Below are 18489 nucleotides of genomic sequence, written 5' to 3' on the forward strand. Positions count from 1 at the left end.
AAAGTATGAAAGTTTTACACTCACAAATTTTCAATTTGACGTTCTGCCACGTTAATATTATATACGTCGAAATTGCGTCACGATCTGATAATCCATGATTAATTCTCATTGCTCGAGCGGCAAAACGATATTCGTGCGCAAAGATTTTTTTATTTACTTACTGCAGGACGCCGATGCATTTTAATATGAGATATGTTGTTTAAAAAAAAAAAACCCGAAAGAGAGAAAAACCGTGTGAATTGCTGAAGCTCCCTGAAAATAGAAAGTTCACTTTTCACGAGGCTCTGATATTCGACCCTGACCGGTCCCTCCGGCCGGCCAGCCTGCACACGTGTCACTTCGCAAAGCGACGACGCCGATATTGCATATCGCCATGCGATGCTCGCCCGTTGCAGCACACGTCGAGTTCCGGGACACAGAGAGAGCGTTGTTGCCCCCGCTGGATGTCGTTCGACGTTTCCCGTCGTCATGCGACGTGCGTTGTTTTCGACCCGTCGTCGGCGACGGCGGCGGCGGCGTGCGGATATTGGCGGAACGACGTCCCGACCATTCATCCCGCAATGACGTTTAAATACTTCAGAACGCGTGCTATGGCGTTCTCTCTCGTTATTGCATACGCGCGCGGGACACCCGCGAGAAACTCTCGGACGTGAGATGGATGAGGAATCGCGCGTTGTCGTGGTTGTCAGTGTTTCCCAAACTGGCTTCCCGTCCTGCCACGAGAAAAGTTAGATATTTCGACCCGTCTCTGCGCCCCTCTTTCTCCCCCCCCCCTCCTCTTCTCTCCCCCTCGCCCGGGTGAAGCGCGGAAGTATGTAACACCGAAAATCCTCATTTCGTTGAAAGAGATCCGAAAAAATTGATTTAAACTGATTATGTGCAAGTAGAAGCGTATACAGGCGAATTTAATCAACTCACCTGGGAAATAGTTACTTGAAATGATTTTTATATGTTAGTAGTGAGAAGATATAGCTTAATTTACTTATTCTTAGAAAATAATGTAATGAAAATAAAGTAAATATACATAATAATCTCATAAGAGTACATACATAATGATCTCAAATATTAATAAATTGTAAAACAATCGATAATGTACAGTACGTAATTAATAATAGCGATTCTCAATTGGGGTGTAAAAATCACCCAAGGTAATCGTTTGCGCAAAAAAAACTAGGTGACCTATTCCCGGGTTAAATAATGTAAATTATGACGACTACTGAAACAATATTAATTATAGATAAATTCTAGAGAATTGTTAAATTCTTTTAAGATTAGTTTCCATACAATATTATTTTATGCAATATGTCATTTGTAATATCACGACATTATAATAGTATGGACATATAATGGTATGGTTTATATTCTGCATTTTTCACACACGGCACTTTTTTTATACATCGTATAATTAAATTATTTCGTTAAATAAGTTTTAGAAAGCTTGTTTTGTGTCATATTTATTTCTACTTCGTTTTACGTAAATATCGTTCTTTTGCCTGGATATTTTCACGCTTTCTAACATTTTGCATGATTAATAAAGTTTGCAATTTTAGAAATCTTGCAATTAGAAATGTGTTCAATTTGATATTAAGATTTGCGATTAAAAATGCATTTGCGATAGATTTTTTATGTATATTTAATGATTATCGATCGTCCTTAAGTATATTTATTTATTCATGCTACTAACCATATTGCTCCCATTATTTCCCTCATTATTGTAATGACATTATATAATAAATTTTGATTAGGACAGCTAGCCTGACCTAATTGAGCATTAATTCACTCGCACACATAAACGTTTAAGATCGCGAATATGGCAAAGTTATAGCGTATGACTAATTTAACATCTGTGATTAATTCATCCCAATATCTCGAACTTCGTCAAGACTAGCAACTAGTAACTATTTGATTAGACGATTAAATGAATTTCCAAAACGTCTTCTGTGCGTATATCTCGTGATAAAATATAAATGCGAAGGATACGCGATCTGCCGAGAAACTATCTCATGTTTCGTGGAATATTGAGCGTGTGTGCGATTATACGTTGCATTTCTTGCAAATATGTTTTGCAGCGCATGTATTCTGTTAGCAGGTTGGATGATATTAATTCTTTTCTTTCGTCACATTATATTCAGACGTATATTGTCGCACAAAAGTATATGCTCACTTTGTGTTTCTTGATTTAAATAAATGAGAATTTTGGAAAAATAATTTTAATCTTTCTTCACAATCATCTAGATACTTAATAAGCCTTAACTACGCCCATGAAAAGTCATCTTAATCTACACCTGTGGCTATATTTTGGATCTAATGCTTTTCATTGTATCTTCCAAAAATTTCAATAGAATTTAATTAATTTTTTTTAACAATACGCTAAACTGTATAAAATCTAAATTTGTGTAAGCAAAAAAATTGTAATAATAATGTTACAAAGTTATCTCAAAACGTTGACAAGAATTTTATAATAATGTGTGAAAAAGATTTTTTTTTCTAAAATCATATTTTTACGAAAAAAAAACAGAAAACAAAATAAAATGTTATTTTAAAAAGAAAAAATACGAAGAAGATACATGTCAGAATACTTAATAATATGTTATATTGTTTGATTAAAAAAAATGTAATTATTTCAATAAGTGTGAAGAATTAAGATATTTTAGTAAGCATGTTTGAAAAATATGACATCAGAGCTATATCTTAAAAGCACGAAGAAAATAATACTGTAAATATAATATTATTGCACAAATAATGTTTATTGACATAAATATTGTTGCAAAAGATATGAATTATGATTAATTATTATTATTACAATTATTCTAATTAAGGGGATGCTAAAGCTGTCCTGTTTTATCGATTATTTTGCTTATTTGCTAAATTTTAATTCACTAATCTTTTAATTGTATTTACAGAATTAAAAATTTTTTCCCACAATTAAAGTACAGACAGTAACATAATACGTACGTAAGAATTTTATATAAAAAAGGAAAAAAAATTTTAATTTATAAATTATGTTAAAATTTTTTTTTGTTTTTTATATAAAATTCTCACGTGCGTATTATGTTATTGTCTGTACTTTAATTGTAGAAAAGGATTTTTAATTCTGTAAATACAATTAAAAGATTAATGAATTGAAAATAATCAAAATAATTGGTAAAACTGGACAGCTTTAGCATCCCCTTAATATGAAAATAAATAAGCGTTCTTTTGTTTCCATTCTTTTATAAAAATTAAATTAAAATACTTTAACATTTCAATGTAATATAATAATTATTATATAATATAATAATAATTATAAAAAATATTGGTTAAATATTTTGCAAGAAAACATTTTATTCGTTATTTAAAATTTTATCATTCAAAGTAAGTGAAGAAAACGGTCGCTTTACTTTCGCAATAAAAGTGCGTTTCTTACAAATGAAACCATTTTTTCATTAGAATATATTCAATTTTTAATATTAGTGAAAAAATCGTTCAAGTCCTAATGACTCAAATTAAATGACAATTGCAATGTCCCGTTTAAGTATACAATACAATTAAATGACTATCATACAATTAAATTGGAAAGAATGGTTAAAATAATTTTCCTTACAATTGACGATTCCGTAGGGCCAATTGTACAAAAGTATTAACCGATTAAAATTTTTCTCTCGAATCCAAAACACCCATAAATGTAGTTGAGAAATAATAATAATCAGGATGTTAAAATGTTACACTTTTTACGTATAATAAAAATACAGTAGAATTAAATTGAAAATAAAAAAAATAAAAAAATTAGTACAAAAATTAAAATGAGTACTTTCGGGCGATAGTGTATGTACGTGCAATACCGGGCGAAACTTGCGGTCTTTCGGCAAAATAATGCGTGATTGCGTCTATGTGTGCGTATACATATGTAATAAAAACAACAAAATCTTTGTAACATCGAGGCTCATCGAGGTTTAATGGTTCAACGACAAGGTTGCAAACCTGTACATACACGCGTTAGTGGCGCGGTACGTTAACGTGGCATTAATGGCTCGTAATTGTATATATGTTAGTTAATTAATTACCCCATACCGCGACCCCTTTTCCTTCCCCCCACCCCTTTATCCGCATTACCGTACCGTAAAGCTACGTTTAGATACGTCGGAAGTTAATTTCACCGGGAGGAATGTACGATATATCAAGCTCCGCTCCAGGATTCCAGATTACGCAAGATTTCTGACAATGTTTCGGTGATTCCGCGATGCATATTATTCCCTACTGCTAGTGCATTAGCATCGCGCGCTATACACACGAGATACGGCATATTTGTGCCGTTTCGTCGTGATCACGAAACAATACGGTCACACTCGAGAGAAGAAGAGATATAAGGGCCGCTATAAGATTTATGTATGCTGTAAAAACATGGAAAACTGTGAGAATGGAGAAACTTTAGAGGCACGCGGAGTAGTAATTTTGGGATTTATACGTCCGTAATTGACAAATTGCGCCGTAAGGTAGCGCGCAGTTTAGTATACTTTAATGTTCTCCCCGTTTTTATTCCCGCGCCAATATTGCGGCAGTCAATAATACGATGAAAGGAAAATTCCCGAACAACTCGCGCGATATGCATTTTTCAAGCGCGCGAATCCGCGGGGCATAACGTATATGCGCGAATTCACGGGCGGCGAACGAGCGGGACGTTAAAGCGAAAATTCATATCGCGATATCCATCTTCTTCGAGGACTTAAAGTATCGGCAAAGATGACTGTAAGAACTCCCGAGAATGGACACGGAAAGTTTTAATCTTTTCAGACTTGTACCGGGCGAGTGGCTCGAACGAACGCGGAACCAACTTCCACACTATCGACGACAGCCACGCGAGCAATAAATCTGTCCAATACATTGAATTCGCCCGCAAAATTTTTCCCGGATTTTCATCCGTCGCGACGACGCGCGACGCCTTCGGCACACGAGCGGAACTTGGCGATGCTCCGAGTAACGATGCTCCTCTCCCGGCAGTTTCTAAACTTGTCATTGAAAAAGTTTCATTGTGCCGCTCCGTTACAACGTCGCTCATTAGTGTCTTCTCGAATATCGAGTCGCAAGATATTCCGCGTACCGTCGCCTTGACGTCGCTATTTCGCGGAAATATGCCACGTGTATCGCCGCCAGATAATTCGGTTTCCTCATTCAGATATGGTATTTCGACGAATTCTGTCATTTTATAGAAACAAAATACTGCAGCAAGAGTCACGGAACGGACGACTAAGTAAATCGATTCGCCAAATAACAAATAGCATTCCAATTAATTCGTTATAAGAACGTTAAATTAAAAATTTGTAGGAGCGCAAAAATGGTAATATAAATTTAAAATATGTGGATGATCTCAGCAAAATAGAAATTTCTTCTAAAATTTTGAATTTTAAACAGTATGCAGTGTCGAGACCTTCTAATAAGAAGTTAGCTATTTCAAACATCTTAAAACTAACTTAATTATAAATTACTCTTCAACCAAATCATATTCTTGAAGATAGCATCCAAAATATTTTTAAATCATTTCATGTATGAAAAAGATTTTGGTAAATAGATATTAATAAAATGTTATTTAGGATCATCACTAAGTTATGGAAAAGTTATCAAATATGGGAATTCTTTTAACTGAAGATGAAATATACGAGGATAAAATTTAATAAAATAATCGACACTTTCGTGATTATCAGAGCACGAAAAATATTATTTTAAATAAAAAAATACATTTTCTGTGAATTTTTAGATACAAGAATTAATATTATTTATATAAATATAAAATGTATACTGTTTCTCCCCCTCTCTCTCTCTCTCTCTCTCTCTGATTTTACTGTAATTTTTATTAACATTTGGTTCATTTTTATAACATATATGTACATGTAATAATATGTGCAAATATGTAAAATAATATAATCTAATACTACCAATAATACACTGTAATATTATTAAAATTATGCATTTTTTAAAATTTTGTTCTCGCTTTTGAAAAATTTGTTTTTAGCAGATTTTATTTTAAAAAATAAATGTATGAACGGTTCCTTCAATTACTTAAACAAATCATGTTTTTATATAGTGTTCTGAGAAATGAGAAGGTGCTATTCTAGGAGGCCTTTACCAATACTAATATCCTTTCTCTAATATATTAAATATTACTAATTAATAAAGAGAATTTTTTTTTCTTCTTTTACCTTGCCCCGAAATGTCTAGTCCTGACTCTGAATTTGAAGATCCCTGGACTTTCCAATTAATATTCCGTAACAGCAATTTCATTAGAGATCCGAGAATTGAAACGTTTAATAGAAATTAAAGGCGACGGAAGACGTAGCCTCCCATAAAAATCGGCTACGACGCGACGGCAGAGGAGCCCATAGTTAAGGTGACATACGGTAGTGGAGGACAGACCGTATAGCGCGTGCTCGGTTGCGCCGTTAATGCGGGCGAATGTACGAGACCCTTGGAGCAGGCCCGAAGTTCCGTGGCGAAATTAGTTTGGGAAACACTGTCGTACGTTTAAAGCGACGCCGTGCACTCGCAGAGGAGGTCCATCGGAGAAAAAATTACTGCACGGGAAGTTCCTCTCGTTCCCCCCTGCCACCCTCTTTCCTTCCTTTCCTCCGCCCCCCTTCGCTCTGTCCTCGCGAGCACGCGACTTGCTGCCAGGAATGCCGATTAGCGCCACTCGAGGCGTCACGTACCCTCCTAGCAGTCCTCGTGTTTCCTTTTTCTCGCCCACCCGGGCAGGACAAGGACGAGAGAACGACGACGACGACGACGACGTCTCTTTCGGTCGTGTGTTTGGAGAAACCTCTCTTGCGCGAGCACACGAGGATGGGTTACGTGAGCGGAGAACAGGACCGGCCCTTCTAGTCTTTAAAGCGGAAGCTGGACTGCACCTTGGCGCGCGTGTTGCCTGAAGAGGAATTAAACTCTACGATGAATATCTTGTAATATTAATAGCGTGAGAAACGCAAATTGCGATAATAACTCAAAGCCTTCCTCCAGTGATATTGCTTTCTTTTTATTTATGTTATTTCGTCGATATTTAATATTTATTATCAGTTTTACAAGTCTACTATAGAGAGAATTTTTTGCTGAGAATTTACTCTCAAAACCTCGATAGCCATGGGTGTGGGACAATTACAGTGTGTTTCGAAGAATATTATTATAATTTTAATAATTTAACTAAATTCTTTTATTATATAAAATAAATATATATTAAATACTATAAACTACTTTGATTAATGTTACTAAAATTAATATTACAAAATTCGTTGAAACAATACACTGTCTTATGACACTAAAAAGTTACCCATACTAGCATGCATTTGTTTTCGTAGTATTTCTTAAACAAAAGCTAAAAATAAAACCTTGAAAATATAGATATAAATTAGAAAGTAACTTTTATCAGATGTTTTTTTTGTCGATTATACAAATATGCTGTTCCGCAAGATAAAACATGTTATATGTAAAGATTAGACTAGATTAAATTGATTTTTAATATATTTTATATGAACAAAAACTATTAATGTGTAAAGTATGAATTTTTATTTCTTTTAATTATCTAAGCTGATTACAATTACTGTTAATATAATGCAATATTTAACATCCGAGAAATCAGAGGGTAGCAATATTGGCAATTTCCTCTAAATTTCAAGAGATAATTCTCTTCTGCAGATATTATATGTATTATATCTAAAAACAGTAAAAATGCCAAGAAATCTAACCGCGCTATTTCCATATAACGGTACTGTTGCTACTTGTTACTAATACTGGTTCAGCAGCTCACGAAGCTTCGAACTATTCTGACCTAGGACGTGCGACGTCACATCTGGAGCGCAACGCGGTCCTTATTAAGGGTGTTGTTGGACGAACTCTCTTAGGGCAAGTTAACCAGCCAACCAATCCCATAGGGCGGTCGCGCGGATTCGAACGTCGACAATTGACCCGTCGCAAGGAGGAAAGCGGAGCTTAAGTCGACTTAGGCTTAAGTAGGGAAAATCGTCCGAGATAAGCGTAACAGATTGAAAGGGCCGGAATGGCGCGAGAAATTCACCGCGCGCGAGTGAAGCACACGTCCTGGAAACGAGAAACGCGCGCTTAACTCCCTCTCTCTCTATCTCTCTATCTCTTTCTCTCGTCGGGGGCTTCTTCGCTGGAATCCCGTAATCCCGAAATCGCTGCGGCATATTCCCCGAGAGAAGTTTGATTGGCCGAACAATGCCAAGCCGTGCGTGTCGGCAAGTGATCTATACGAGTTGCGATCGCGCGACCGTTTCGCACGGCGTCCCTCCCTCGCGCTCGACACACTCGACGGGCGCAATGGGGACGAAATGGGGCAGCTTAGCAGAGCGAAGTAGTTAGAAGTTCTGAATGTTGGAACTTTATAACTTGTCTACATTAGACGTAATAATAATATTATTATAATAACAGCGCAAGTAATAACAGCGCGCTTAATTTTGCTACGCGCGCAGTATCTGCGATAATGTTATGATGTTATTGTAATTGTTGTAATATTAATAATGGTGAAGTTTATTTATCACGGTATACTTCTTTGATTCTCCTTGCGGACGCGCCGCACTGTTTTTATATGTATACCAGATAACGTAGTCTCGGCGCGTACGGAGCAAAACGTAACGAAATTGCAGGATCAGGAAGTCGCTTCTCCATCGTGCATAATCAGTGACGGTTCTCGACGGCACGGCGGACCATCGAATCTCTTTCTCTCGCTCTTTACTTCCCCCTTTCTCGAAATCCAAGTTCGACCCGTTAAAGCCAGATTAAAATAGATTGACTTTGCATCCGCGCAAGTTTCTCGGCCTTAATTAGCCCCCTGTAGCGATCGATGCTGCGTTTGCATCCGAATACAAAGGAAATTGTTTAAAAATCACGAATACGACATCATGAGCACGAAAGCGAGAATAATAGAAAAGTAACGAGTATCAAGTGCTGCGATACATCGAATCATTTTCACGTATTTTGTAAAACAATGATATTACGTATCACAGGACAAGTAACGTGATTATATAAACTTGTTAAAAAATTACCTGTTTGATCACGACGATGTAGCATTGATTGATATTGTGTTAATGTCAAACTGCAAATTTTCGATTATTGTGATTAAAAAAGCGATCAATGAAAGGAGCAATGAAAAAATTACGAAGAAAATAAAAACTCATATCTATTATGTTTGATTATCTTATCTTGTATATTTCTTCTATCTACAAGTACACTGTGTATTAATTATATTATACATATATGTATATGTATTTAATGAGTACATTGTTTTGCCATGTTATAATTTGTTAACATTATAATCACTTTTGAAAATTATATCTTTACATTTACAGTTTTATACTTTCAAGGGGTAGATGAAATAATGTGAAGATTTAGAGAGAGAATATACATCATTTTTTATTGAGAACTTAATCTACTATTTGTTTATAATAATTGTCAGATTCTATTCTTATTGGAATCATACAACGTTTGAATAATCACCAATGGAATATTACACTATTCTTTTAATAAAACATGTTTTATACGCTACTTTTCAAAATTGCTAGCTGTTTTTAAAGCCTTCTAATATCTTTAAGAACAATAACAATAACAATAACAATAACATTGTACTGGTTATTTAAATTTTGTACGACATTCTAAAAAAGGATAAACTTTGTATTAAAGACAAATAATGGGCCAACCTCTCATTAATAAAATATGTAGAATATTTTCTAGGTGCTCACATTGTTTTGTCTATGTATGCATTAATAATTGGGTTAAGGCGTCACATCAGCCGCTTAGCCGCAGCCTCACATATTACGTACACTTTGACACTTCTTACTTAATTTATAGTCATTGTTGTTATTATTTTATGTAAAATTAATATCTAATTTTGTAATCACTGCATTGAAAAAAAGTTTTTGTTATTGTTATCAAAATAACATCCAGTCTTGGATAAGGAAAACGATAAGGCAGCAAAAAAATATCCATTTACGCAAAGAAAGAGCGGGGAACGTTGAATGCCCTGTGCAACGTTCTATTTAAGTAACGCAGTACAATGCGCATGTAAGCAAGAGGGAAAGGAAGTTAACTCGGCGGGAGAGAAGGTAGACGGAGGAAAAGGAGGGAATGCCCTAAGGCCTCAAACGTATGTACATGCAGCGCGTAGACGATAATCGGGTTTATTTTTCTTAGGCGATGGAAACACAAAGTCGCGTTGCCGAGCAGGATATCGCTGCCGGTTTTGACTCTTTGAAGCTGCCGCCCTTTTTATTTATCTTACTGTCTTATTCAGTTTCAACACGACTCCGGAGGACAAGGGAAAGTCCCGCGAAGAGGCTGTCGATTGTTATCTCGACGAGTTAAGAACGATTCCATTCACCCTCACAATGACCAACGTCTCACTGCTCCGCGATACGCGCCGCTAAGTTCGTACCGACGATCGTTTATAAGACTTTCTTCCTCCCCCCCCTCCCCCGCCGCGCGAGTGTTACGCCGCGCGTTCTCGCCGCAGTCGCCATAGCGTAATTAACATACGCGACTAACACACGCACGCGATTGTATCGTACTTATCTCGCGGTTGATTACTTACGACCAACCCGATCTCGCCGCCGACCACTTTGGAATCTAGAACGGTAATTGCGAGAGTTTATTCTTTAATCTAAGTAGCTGCATTACAATTATCACCTGAGACGATAAAGTAGCAATTTAATGTACGGGAAACCGTTTTTCATTTAAATTACGTCACGACGAAATTACTGTAATTGCTGGCGCGGCGACAATTTAATACATAAACATATTTAATGAATAAGCGAACAAATATTTCAATGCGAATATAAATGATTACATTTACATCGTAATTATATATTACGTGGAATTCTTCATTATTCAGCTTGATAAAAGGGCGCAAATGCGTCAGTGCCAAAATGATTAAAGACTGAACGTCAAGATTATATATTACATCATTACCTCCCGCGCTATCATTAGCATAGCATTAATCTCAATTGCGATATTAGAGCCTGCCCGCCGTAAAACATTCGAATTCACGATTTCTATCAGGGCCAAATGACTCACCACGTGGTCGACATGGAAGAGAGCTCGTATGACTAAGCCAACCAGTATACATATGTCATCCCATAATCTCCAGACGAAGTGTCTTTTCGTCCTAAACTCGACAAAGAAGTAAATAAATTTCCAATTTTACAAAATACATTTAAAAAAATGATATAATATACACAAGAGTTCATGAAATCGTTAAAACATTCAAAATGGTTTCTCAATAACTTTCTTTTAAGGGGTTAGACCCCCTTGACGGGCTTAAAAAATAGGTGTTTTTTGAACGTTGATTAACGGAGAACTATAAAAACTACGAAGTTGCTATTTGGCATATGATCTAAGTATACAATAAACATATAAGATATAAAATTACAATTAAAAATATTAATAATTATAGGAGTTATAAATTTATTACTAAAACGTGTTTTTTTTTGCGCGGTCAACTGGTGTACCTAATTCCGCCATTTTGGCTTGTCTGAAACAAAAAACAAAAATATTTTCTTATAATATAGTGTATTTCTGAAGCATTGACCGAACTTTTTCTAAATATGTTGAAAATTAACCTCGCAAAAAATTCTTGAATATTTGGAACAAATTTTAGCCAAAAAATTGTTAATTATTTTGTCAATATTTTTTAAACTAACAATGATATTACAAAAATCGTCGGTCAATGCTTAGATATTGTTATAAAGATAATGTGTTTCAAATTTCAAGTCAATCCGATAATTACACTCTGAGAAACCTTGCACACCGTTTTGAAAAACATGGTTTCGAGAAAAACGCGTTTAAAGTTTTACAACACATTTTTTCAATTATATCGTAAAATTTTTTATTCTTACCGCTAATCTGCCATTCCTGCTTCGTAATATAAATTCTTCTTCTCGCACAGGGAATCCTGAATGGACATTCTTTCTTGTCTGCGCGCAGTTCGGCTTTCTTTAGACATTTGCAACATTCGCGCCTCGGCGATCGAAATCCGTCTCTCGTCCAGAGTTTCACAAATGCTATTTGTAATCGGACCGATAGTAATGTGCATTATGTTCATCATTAAAATAATGCTTGCATAGCCTTTATTGAATATGCTGGCGGCAATATTTGTAGCTATTTCCACGGTTTTTAAGCCACTGAATAATTTTTTGGGAGCAAAGGACCAAATTAATCCGTTAAGGCTTTCGTTATTATTTTGAGTGTAACCACCCACACAACGCTCTAGCAAATCATCCCTGCTCAGTTCTTCATAGATAGGGGTGATTGCTTTTATGACATCTTGATGTAGAGCTGGTTTATGAACATATTCTGTTAGTTTATTGTTCGCCTTGGCCACTTGCCAGGTGCACCAACTATTTGGCCCAGGAGGACAGTTGTCGTGCTGCGGATTATTGTCGGTAGAACATTTGTGTTTAAGCGTAGCCCATATTGCTGTTTTCATTTCTTCTTTTGAATCCTTATGTCTCCTGATAGCCAATCCATAATACACGCTCAATTCGTCTATCAATTTAGCTGTTAATTTCCCTTTTCCTCCTAATCCTTTCGTGTCTTTCTTTACTTTACGGAGCCGTGCACCCATTCGTTTTTGAACGTGACCGACACATTCTTTTTTATTGATCAAGACATCATCTCCGTAAGGTCGAGATTCAACAATTCCTTTATATGTCTTACAGTCACCGTCGCCGATGTATGATGTATATTTCACGCCATGTAATTCCTCAGATCTTGCGAACATTTCTACCGCTCCGTCTACTTCCATTTTTCCCGCGTTTCCTTCGTGAGTAATTGAGCACGTATCCTTATGTGATTCCTCCCACGTTTCGAATTCCTGTGTATTCTCAATTTTTTTTCCATATTCGCAACCCTTGCAATATAATGATTTTACGATAATGTCTAAAACTTTGCCAGAATGTATACCAATTAGCGACACGACACCTTGTAAGGACGAAAAACCTCGCTTTCTCCATGTTCCGTCACCAGAAACATATAATCCTGCCAGTTCAGATGTATTTTCTGCTTGTGCTGTTAACAGTTTTTCTTCACAAGCAGCTTCAGAAAATAATATAGAGGTGACAGCTTTCGACGCGATATGTATATTTTCTAAAATGTCATAATATACATTTTTGGTAAACATTTTTGAAATGTCCATTAGACCGCAAAACTTTTTTACTCCATCATAACCAATTCCGAGAAGTCTCATAACAAATACAATCCGTCTATTAATTTCATACGCGTTTTTAATAAGCGGGCACGAATTTATATACCGCGGTTCACAATTGTCACAATTTACAACCAATTTAAATCCAAGTCCGCAAATATTCGATTCAGAGAAATTTATATTGCCATTACATGTTTTACATTTCAACATTTCGCTCAAACTCGAAAATATCGCCACAAAACTAATTATTCGATATCCATGCGTCGCACTTATCGGTACTTCCTCGTCAGAATGTTTTAGTTTTTTCGCGGAAGAACTCGTTTCACCAAAGGAATGACGATTTGGCGGAGTTGGTCGTTTTTTAGGTCTGCTAGCACGTCCTAATATAGATCTTGAACCTTTTCGATTAATTCTTTTTTGCTGATCCATTTCGTACACGTGCTTCGTCGTCGATGTATGACTAACGACTGTAGAGATTTAAACTGTCGAAAAATACGTTAGAAAGTAGTGGAGGGGACTCTAGGCACATAGGGACCTCAAGGGCACTGAGCCTGTTTTCATCTGCCGATCTCATTCTATTGCTGGCGCGCTCGGTCTATTGTTACGCGCTGACGCGCAGGTACAGGAGTCCGTTGTAGACTCTATATCTCGTGAAATAATTCGAACTTTAACTTCGGACCTTTTGCATGTTATTTTAGAGGCTTCAAACTATTTTTTAAAGCAAAAAAAAAATTTTCGATTTTTTGAAAATTGTAAAGGGGTCTAACCCCTTAAAAAATAGAGCAAATTATTTTTAGATTTTCCAGTTTTTCCATATAATTTAAAAACTTAATTAAATTTTAAGAAAAGTGTTTTATGGGATGAAGAGTTTTGCTCTCTAAGTGAAATCAATGAATATACATCACAGACTTTTAATGATATACATATCCATCAGTGAAATAAACATACTGATCTTTCAACGATAATACACGAATTTTGATATCAAAATCGCTAAAAGACAATAAATACTCACTAATTATCATGGTTATGAGTATACCACTGCAAATCGGTGATAATATATCGATTGTCATTTGAAGAGTGAGTAATTTAATCGCAAACAAAATATAAACATTTTGAAAAATTATATTTATAAAGAAATAATTTCATAAACTTTATAGTGTTGGAATTAAAAAATTTCTCTTATTATTTTTATGTCAAATTATAAATTCATAAATTATACAATTTTTCTTAAATGATGACGGTGTATTGGTGAAAATGGCGAATTATTACTACAGGCAAGTTTTTTAATTTATTGCATAATAAATTAATGGATTAAAAAACTCACCTTACATTTAAATTATTACATTATAAACAGTTTCTTTTCCATTTTTCCACATTAATATTTAATAATATTATAATTAAAATATACTTGCTTGAATAATAAATTATTGTTTTCATTGTTTTATTTGTTATATTGTTAAAACTTCTTAATTAGAAAACGTATGTGAATGAAAAGTAATATGATTGCTTTTATTTTTTTTTTTAATTAGAAGACCTTCTTAAAAAAAGGAAAGATGTTAATAGATGTAACTCTTGATATTAACAAAGAATAAAAACGCGCAAGTTAATCGCTTATTTAGTCTCAATACAATATTTTTAATTTTTGCAAATTTATTTCAGTTCTCTCGTGCATCATCGAATCGTCTAATATTCGATTTCTTCACTCCTCTCGATAACTATCTTCTAGATTCTAGATAAAGATATTAGATAATTAAAATTCATTCTCTTAGCCAAAACTTTTGATTACATATCTAATGAAAAGCAATTTTTCATACTATTAACTTTCAACACAAAAAGTATTAGAATTTTATTATACATCATCATATTCCATTAGCGAAGTGAGGTCATAATTTGAGATATTTTTTGGATAAAGTTATCGAACACTCATCTAGAGGTAAAGAAATTGGACACATAATTCCATCGTGAAACTCATCGACGTGAATATTATTCTATTAATTTCATCCAAAGAGAATCGTCTTCAATAAGAATCGATCGCGGAGCTTAATGCAAATTTTATAAGTCCTTAACGGAATCGGATTTGCAATCGTCACATTTGTCACGATTAAATCGTGCTTGATACACGGCCGCGAAAAGGAAAACACAACTAATCCGCCATGTATATTTTCGTCTAATAATTCAGCATCGACGAACGTTACATCGAGCCGTTGAATAGTGCGCCACGGATAAAACAACCCTATACGAAAAAAATGCGAAAAGAGAGAGAGAGAGAGAGAGAGAGTGTGTGTGTGTGTGTGTGTGTGTAAAAAGTAGAGGGCCAGAAAGACGGGACGTGTGCGGGCCACGTAGATATCGAGAATTTATATTGGCGGATCGCGCTAGGAAGGACGAGGTAGATGTCACGGCTGTATGAATATGAATAAATATGGAAAATAGACTTAAGTCGGCTAAACCCGCTGGCCCATATTCGGTCGGTCAATCGCTACCGGTTTTTTCGCACGCGACTTTTATTCCCTTCTGCTTTTATTTATTTTTTGCCCTCCCTTTCTCTCCCAACACGCAGATTGGACGCACGGTGCGCGATTTATACACCTATGTGCACTCTTGTAAGCGCGTTTTGTGCAGCGCGCGTTGAACGTGCTTACGCTAACACCGGTTTTTTTCGCGGAGGAGAAAATTGTTTAATTGAGCCTTTCGCAGCTCAGCTTGTACAGCCGTTAAAATACACGTATCTATTTATTTTCCCTTTGTGGCACTTAAACGCACAGTTTTGCAGATCACCGTTATCGCATGCGAAAATGATTCGTGACAAATTCATATTATTTTAATAAATAAAACAGATTTCCCCTCCCCAAAAATCGTGGCATTATGTCGAGGGACGCTTGGATTTATTCGGAGGGTCGGTTGTATTTGCCCAAAATGAATTAAACAATAAAGCACGTTTTGAAAAATTTAGAAGTGAACCGCGAAATTTGCATTTGGTCACGCCTTATAATTTAATATTAATGTCGCTTCGCTCGCTCGCTCGCTCGCTTGTACAGATGAATGTAAATAAAACTTTCAGTATACGAGACAGTGACGCAAATGAAATTACAGAGTTGTTAGAATTAGTTTAAAAATAAAGAGAAAGAATAGAGAAAGAGAGAGGAAAGGGAAGTCAGTTATTTGCAGAAGAAGAAGGTATTCCATTATCGAGTTACGCCGAGTCGCCGGTATTACGTCGCTCGCCGATTTTCCCGATCGACTAAACGGAAGAAATTGATAAGGCGAATCATTAAAATCGAAGGGAGGAAAATTAACCGTCGCTAACGGCAAAGATTGACGAGACGGCTTTTTCTTCGATTTTCCTTCCCTCGCCGTTATTAATATCCCTATTATTAATATCCCTATTATTATTATTTTTACTATTACGCTTACGGCTTCCTTAAGACCTCTTCTTATTAAGAAGTCACCTCGACCTTAGTCGATTATAGTCGACGAGGGAATATATAGCGTGGTCGCGAATAGACGGAAGAATCGTCGTATAAAGTTAACGCCGTTTCAGCCTCGGAAATCTATTCATTAGTTAAACGGAGGGATACCTACGAGCGAGCGGCACGTAAGAGCATCTCTTATACGGGTCGTAGCACAATTTTAATTTTTCAGCCCAGCTCTGTGGTTATAAACATCGGGTGAAATTACTCGTGGGGTAAGTTCGTAATTTATTAGGTCCGTTTTAGGGATGTCCTCGACGACTTCACATTTTACAGACAAAGCCCGCAACCATTGTGGACCCTCCAGTCCTCAAACTCTTTTTCCCTCGGATCCTCTTTTTTCCCTTCCCTTTTAATTTTTGTTGAGACTCACCGCGTTCCGCTTCTTTTACATTCGGGGGATACGGAACGCTGAAATTGTCCGTCCTGTGTAAATGCAGCGCCCGCCCGCCCGCGTCTCTCGCGATATATTTTACAAAGCGACGCGTCATCATTCGCGGATTAGGTCGGCGACTCTCCCTCGCGCCTGCCACGTACGAATACGAATACGCGCGTCTTCTTATGCGACGCGGGAGAAGAAGTTTCTCGCGTCGTTTGCGCGCCCTGGGAAATTTCTCTTCGGCGTTGGAAACTCGAAAGAGAGCCCTCCCTCCCTCTTTCTCGCTTACCGTCGCTGCACGCTGGGAGGAAGCTGCACTTTTTGGCGCTCTCACGTAACGCGTCCGAGAGTTCGTAGATAGAATATCGATCGTTCTCTCTCTAATGGTGGAGCACCATTTATATCTTCGTCCCGGTAAAAAGTAATGTCGCCGCGTTATTGATCTCCACGAAAAAAGAAAGCTCTCCCTCTCCCTCTCTCTCTCTCTCTCTCTTTCTCTCTCCCCCTTCTCCTTCTGTGCTATAGCTTTCTTCTTTCCGCGCGTCCTATCGTTTATTACTATCGCGGAAACCGGAGCTTTTGTCCGTGCGCGTGTCCGCACACACGATAACGTGCGACGGGCGTCACTCCGCGACTCTTTGTGGGCAGAGGGAAAACGTCTGTCACGATTACAGTAAATCGCGGCGAAATTACGAAATCCGCCGCTCACTCTGAAGATAATACTACTTTAAAGTCTTTCTACGTAAAATGCATAATGCGTGAGGTGTGCAAATGCAGATGCGACAGTCTACTATAGCGTCAATGGCACTATTAATGCTTTCGTTGGCCGTCGCGTTTTGCGTCTTACATAGAATAATTTTTAAAACGGTACACCGTCTTGCTAGCAAATTTTTTTATCTCCTCTCTTTTACGCTTTCTCGCAAACTTTGATTTTTTTTCGTTTAAAATGAATCGGATTATTCAGATTTGTTTGGATAGGAAAGAGTCACCTAATTAAGTGTAACCGCTCAAGTTATTTTTTATTCATATTTACTTTATTTATTTATATTGGTATTGATTTGTAAGCAAATAAACACGTTAACGTTGCAGTTTGATGTTTCAGGTATCTATTCCTATAATGTTTAATCTTTCACTATATAGTAAAAAATTAATTCATTATTAATTTTTTTACGGCAAAGCAATTTGTTGTTTAAAACTTATCGTTTTTGGAAAATTGATAAATTAAAGTATAAAGAGTTATTAACTAATTATTTTATTAATACTTTAGCAAAGAAAGATCAAATAGAAGGAAGAAGCAAGGACATTGAAATAAAACTGGCTAGAATTTGTTTTTGCAATTGACATGTTTTTATTTATATCACTTAGGTATTAGTTGTTTTTACTACTTAAATTTTATATTAATATCTGTTGTAATATAAAATGTGTAGTAATACAGTTTAAAAAACAATAGATTTTATACA

General features: G+C 36.1%; 2 protein-coding genes across 3 annotated transcripts in view; one reads left to right on the top strand and one right to left on the bottom strand.

Annotated features, from left to right (window-relative positions):
- Window positions 1–18489, top strand: part of LOC105833427 — a 166994-nt gene that overhangs the window by 86510 nt on the left and 61995 nt on the right. The gene's annotated exons all lie outside the window — the stretch shown is intronic.
- On the bottom strand, window positions 6173–14540 carry LOC118647786. The gene is made up of 2 exons (XM_036293297.1): window positions 11874–14540; window positions 6173–11509 (listed from the first exon to the last, which is right to left on the bottom strand). Exon 1 carries the CDS (start codon window positions 13607–13609, stop codon window positions 11876–11878), a length of 1734 nt encoding a protein of 577 aa, XP_036149190.1. The 5' UTR covers window positions 13610–14540; the 3' UTR covers window positions 6173–11509; window positions 11874–11875.

The sequence above is a fragment of the Monomorium pharaonis genome, chromosome 10 (assembly GCF_013373865.1).
Source record: "Monomorium pharaonis isolate MP-MQ-018 chromosome 10, ASM1337386v2, whole genome shotgun sequence".
Taxonomy (NCBI): domain Eukaryota; kingdom Metazoa; phylum Arthropoda; class Insecta; order Hymenoptera; family Formicidae; genus Monomorium; species Monomorium pharaonis.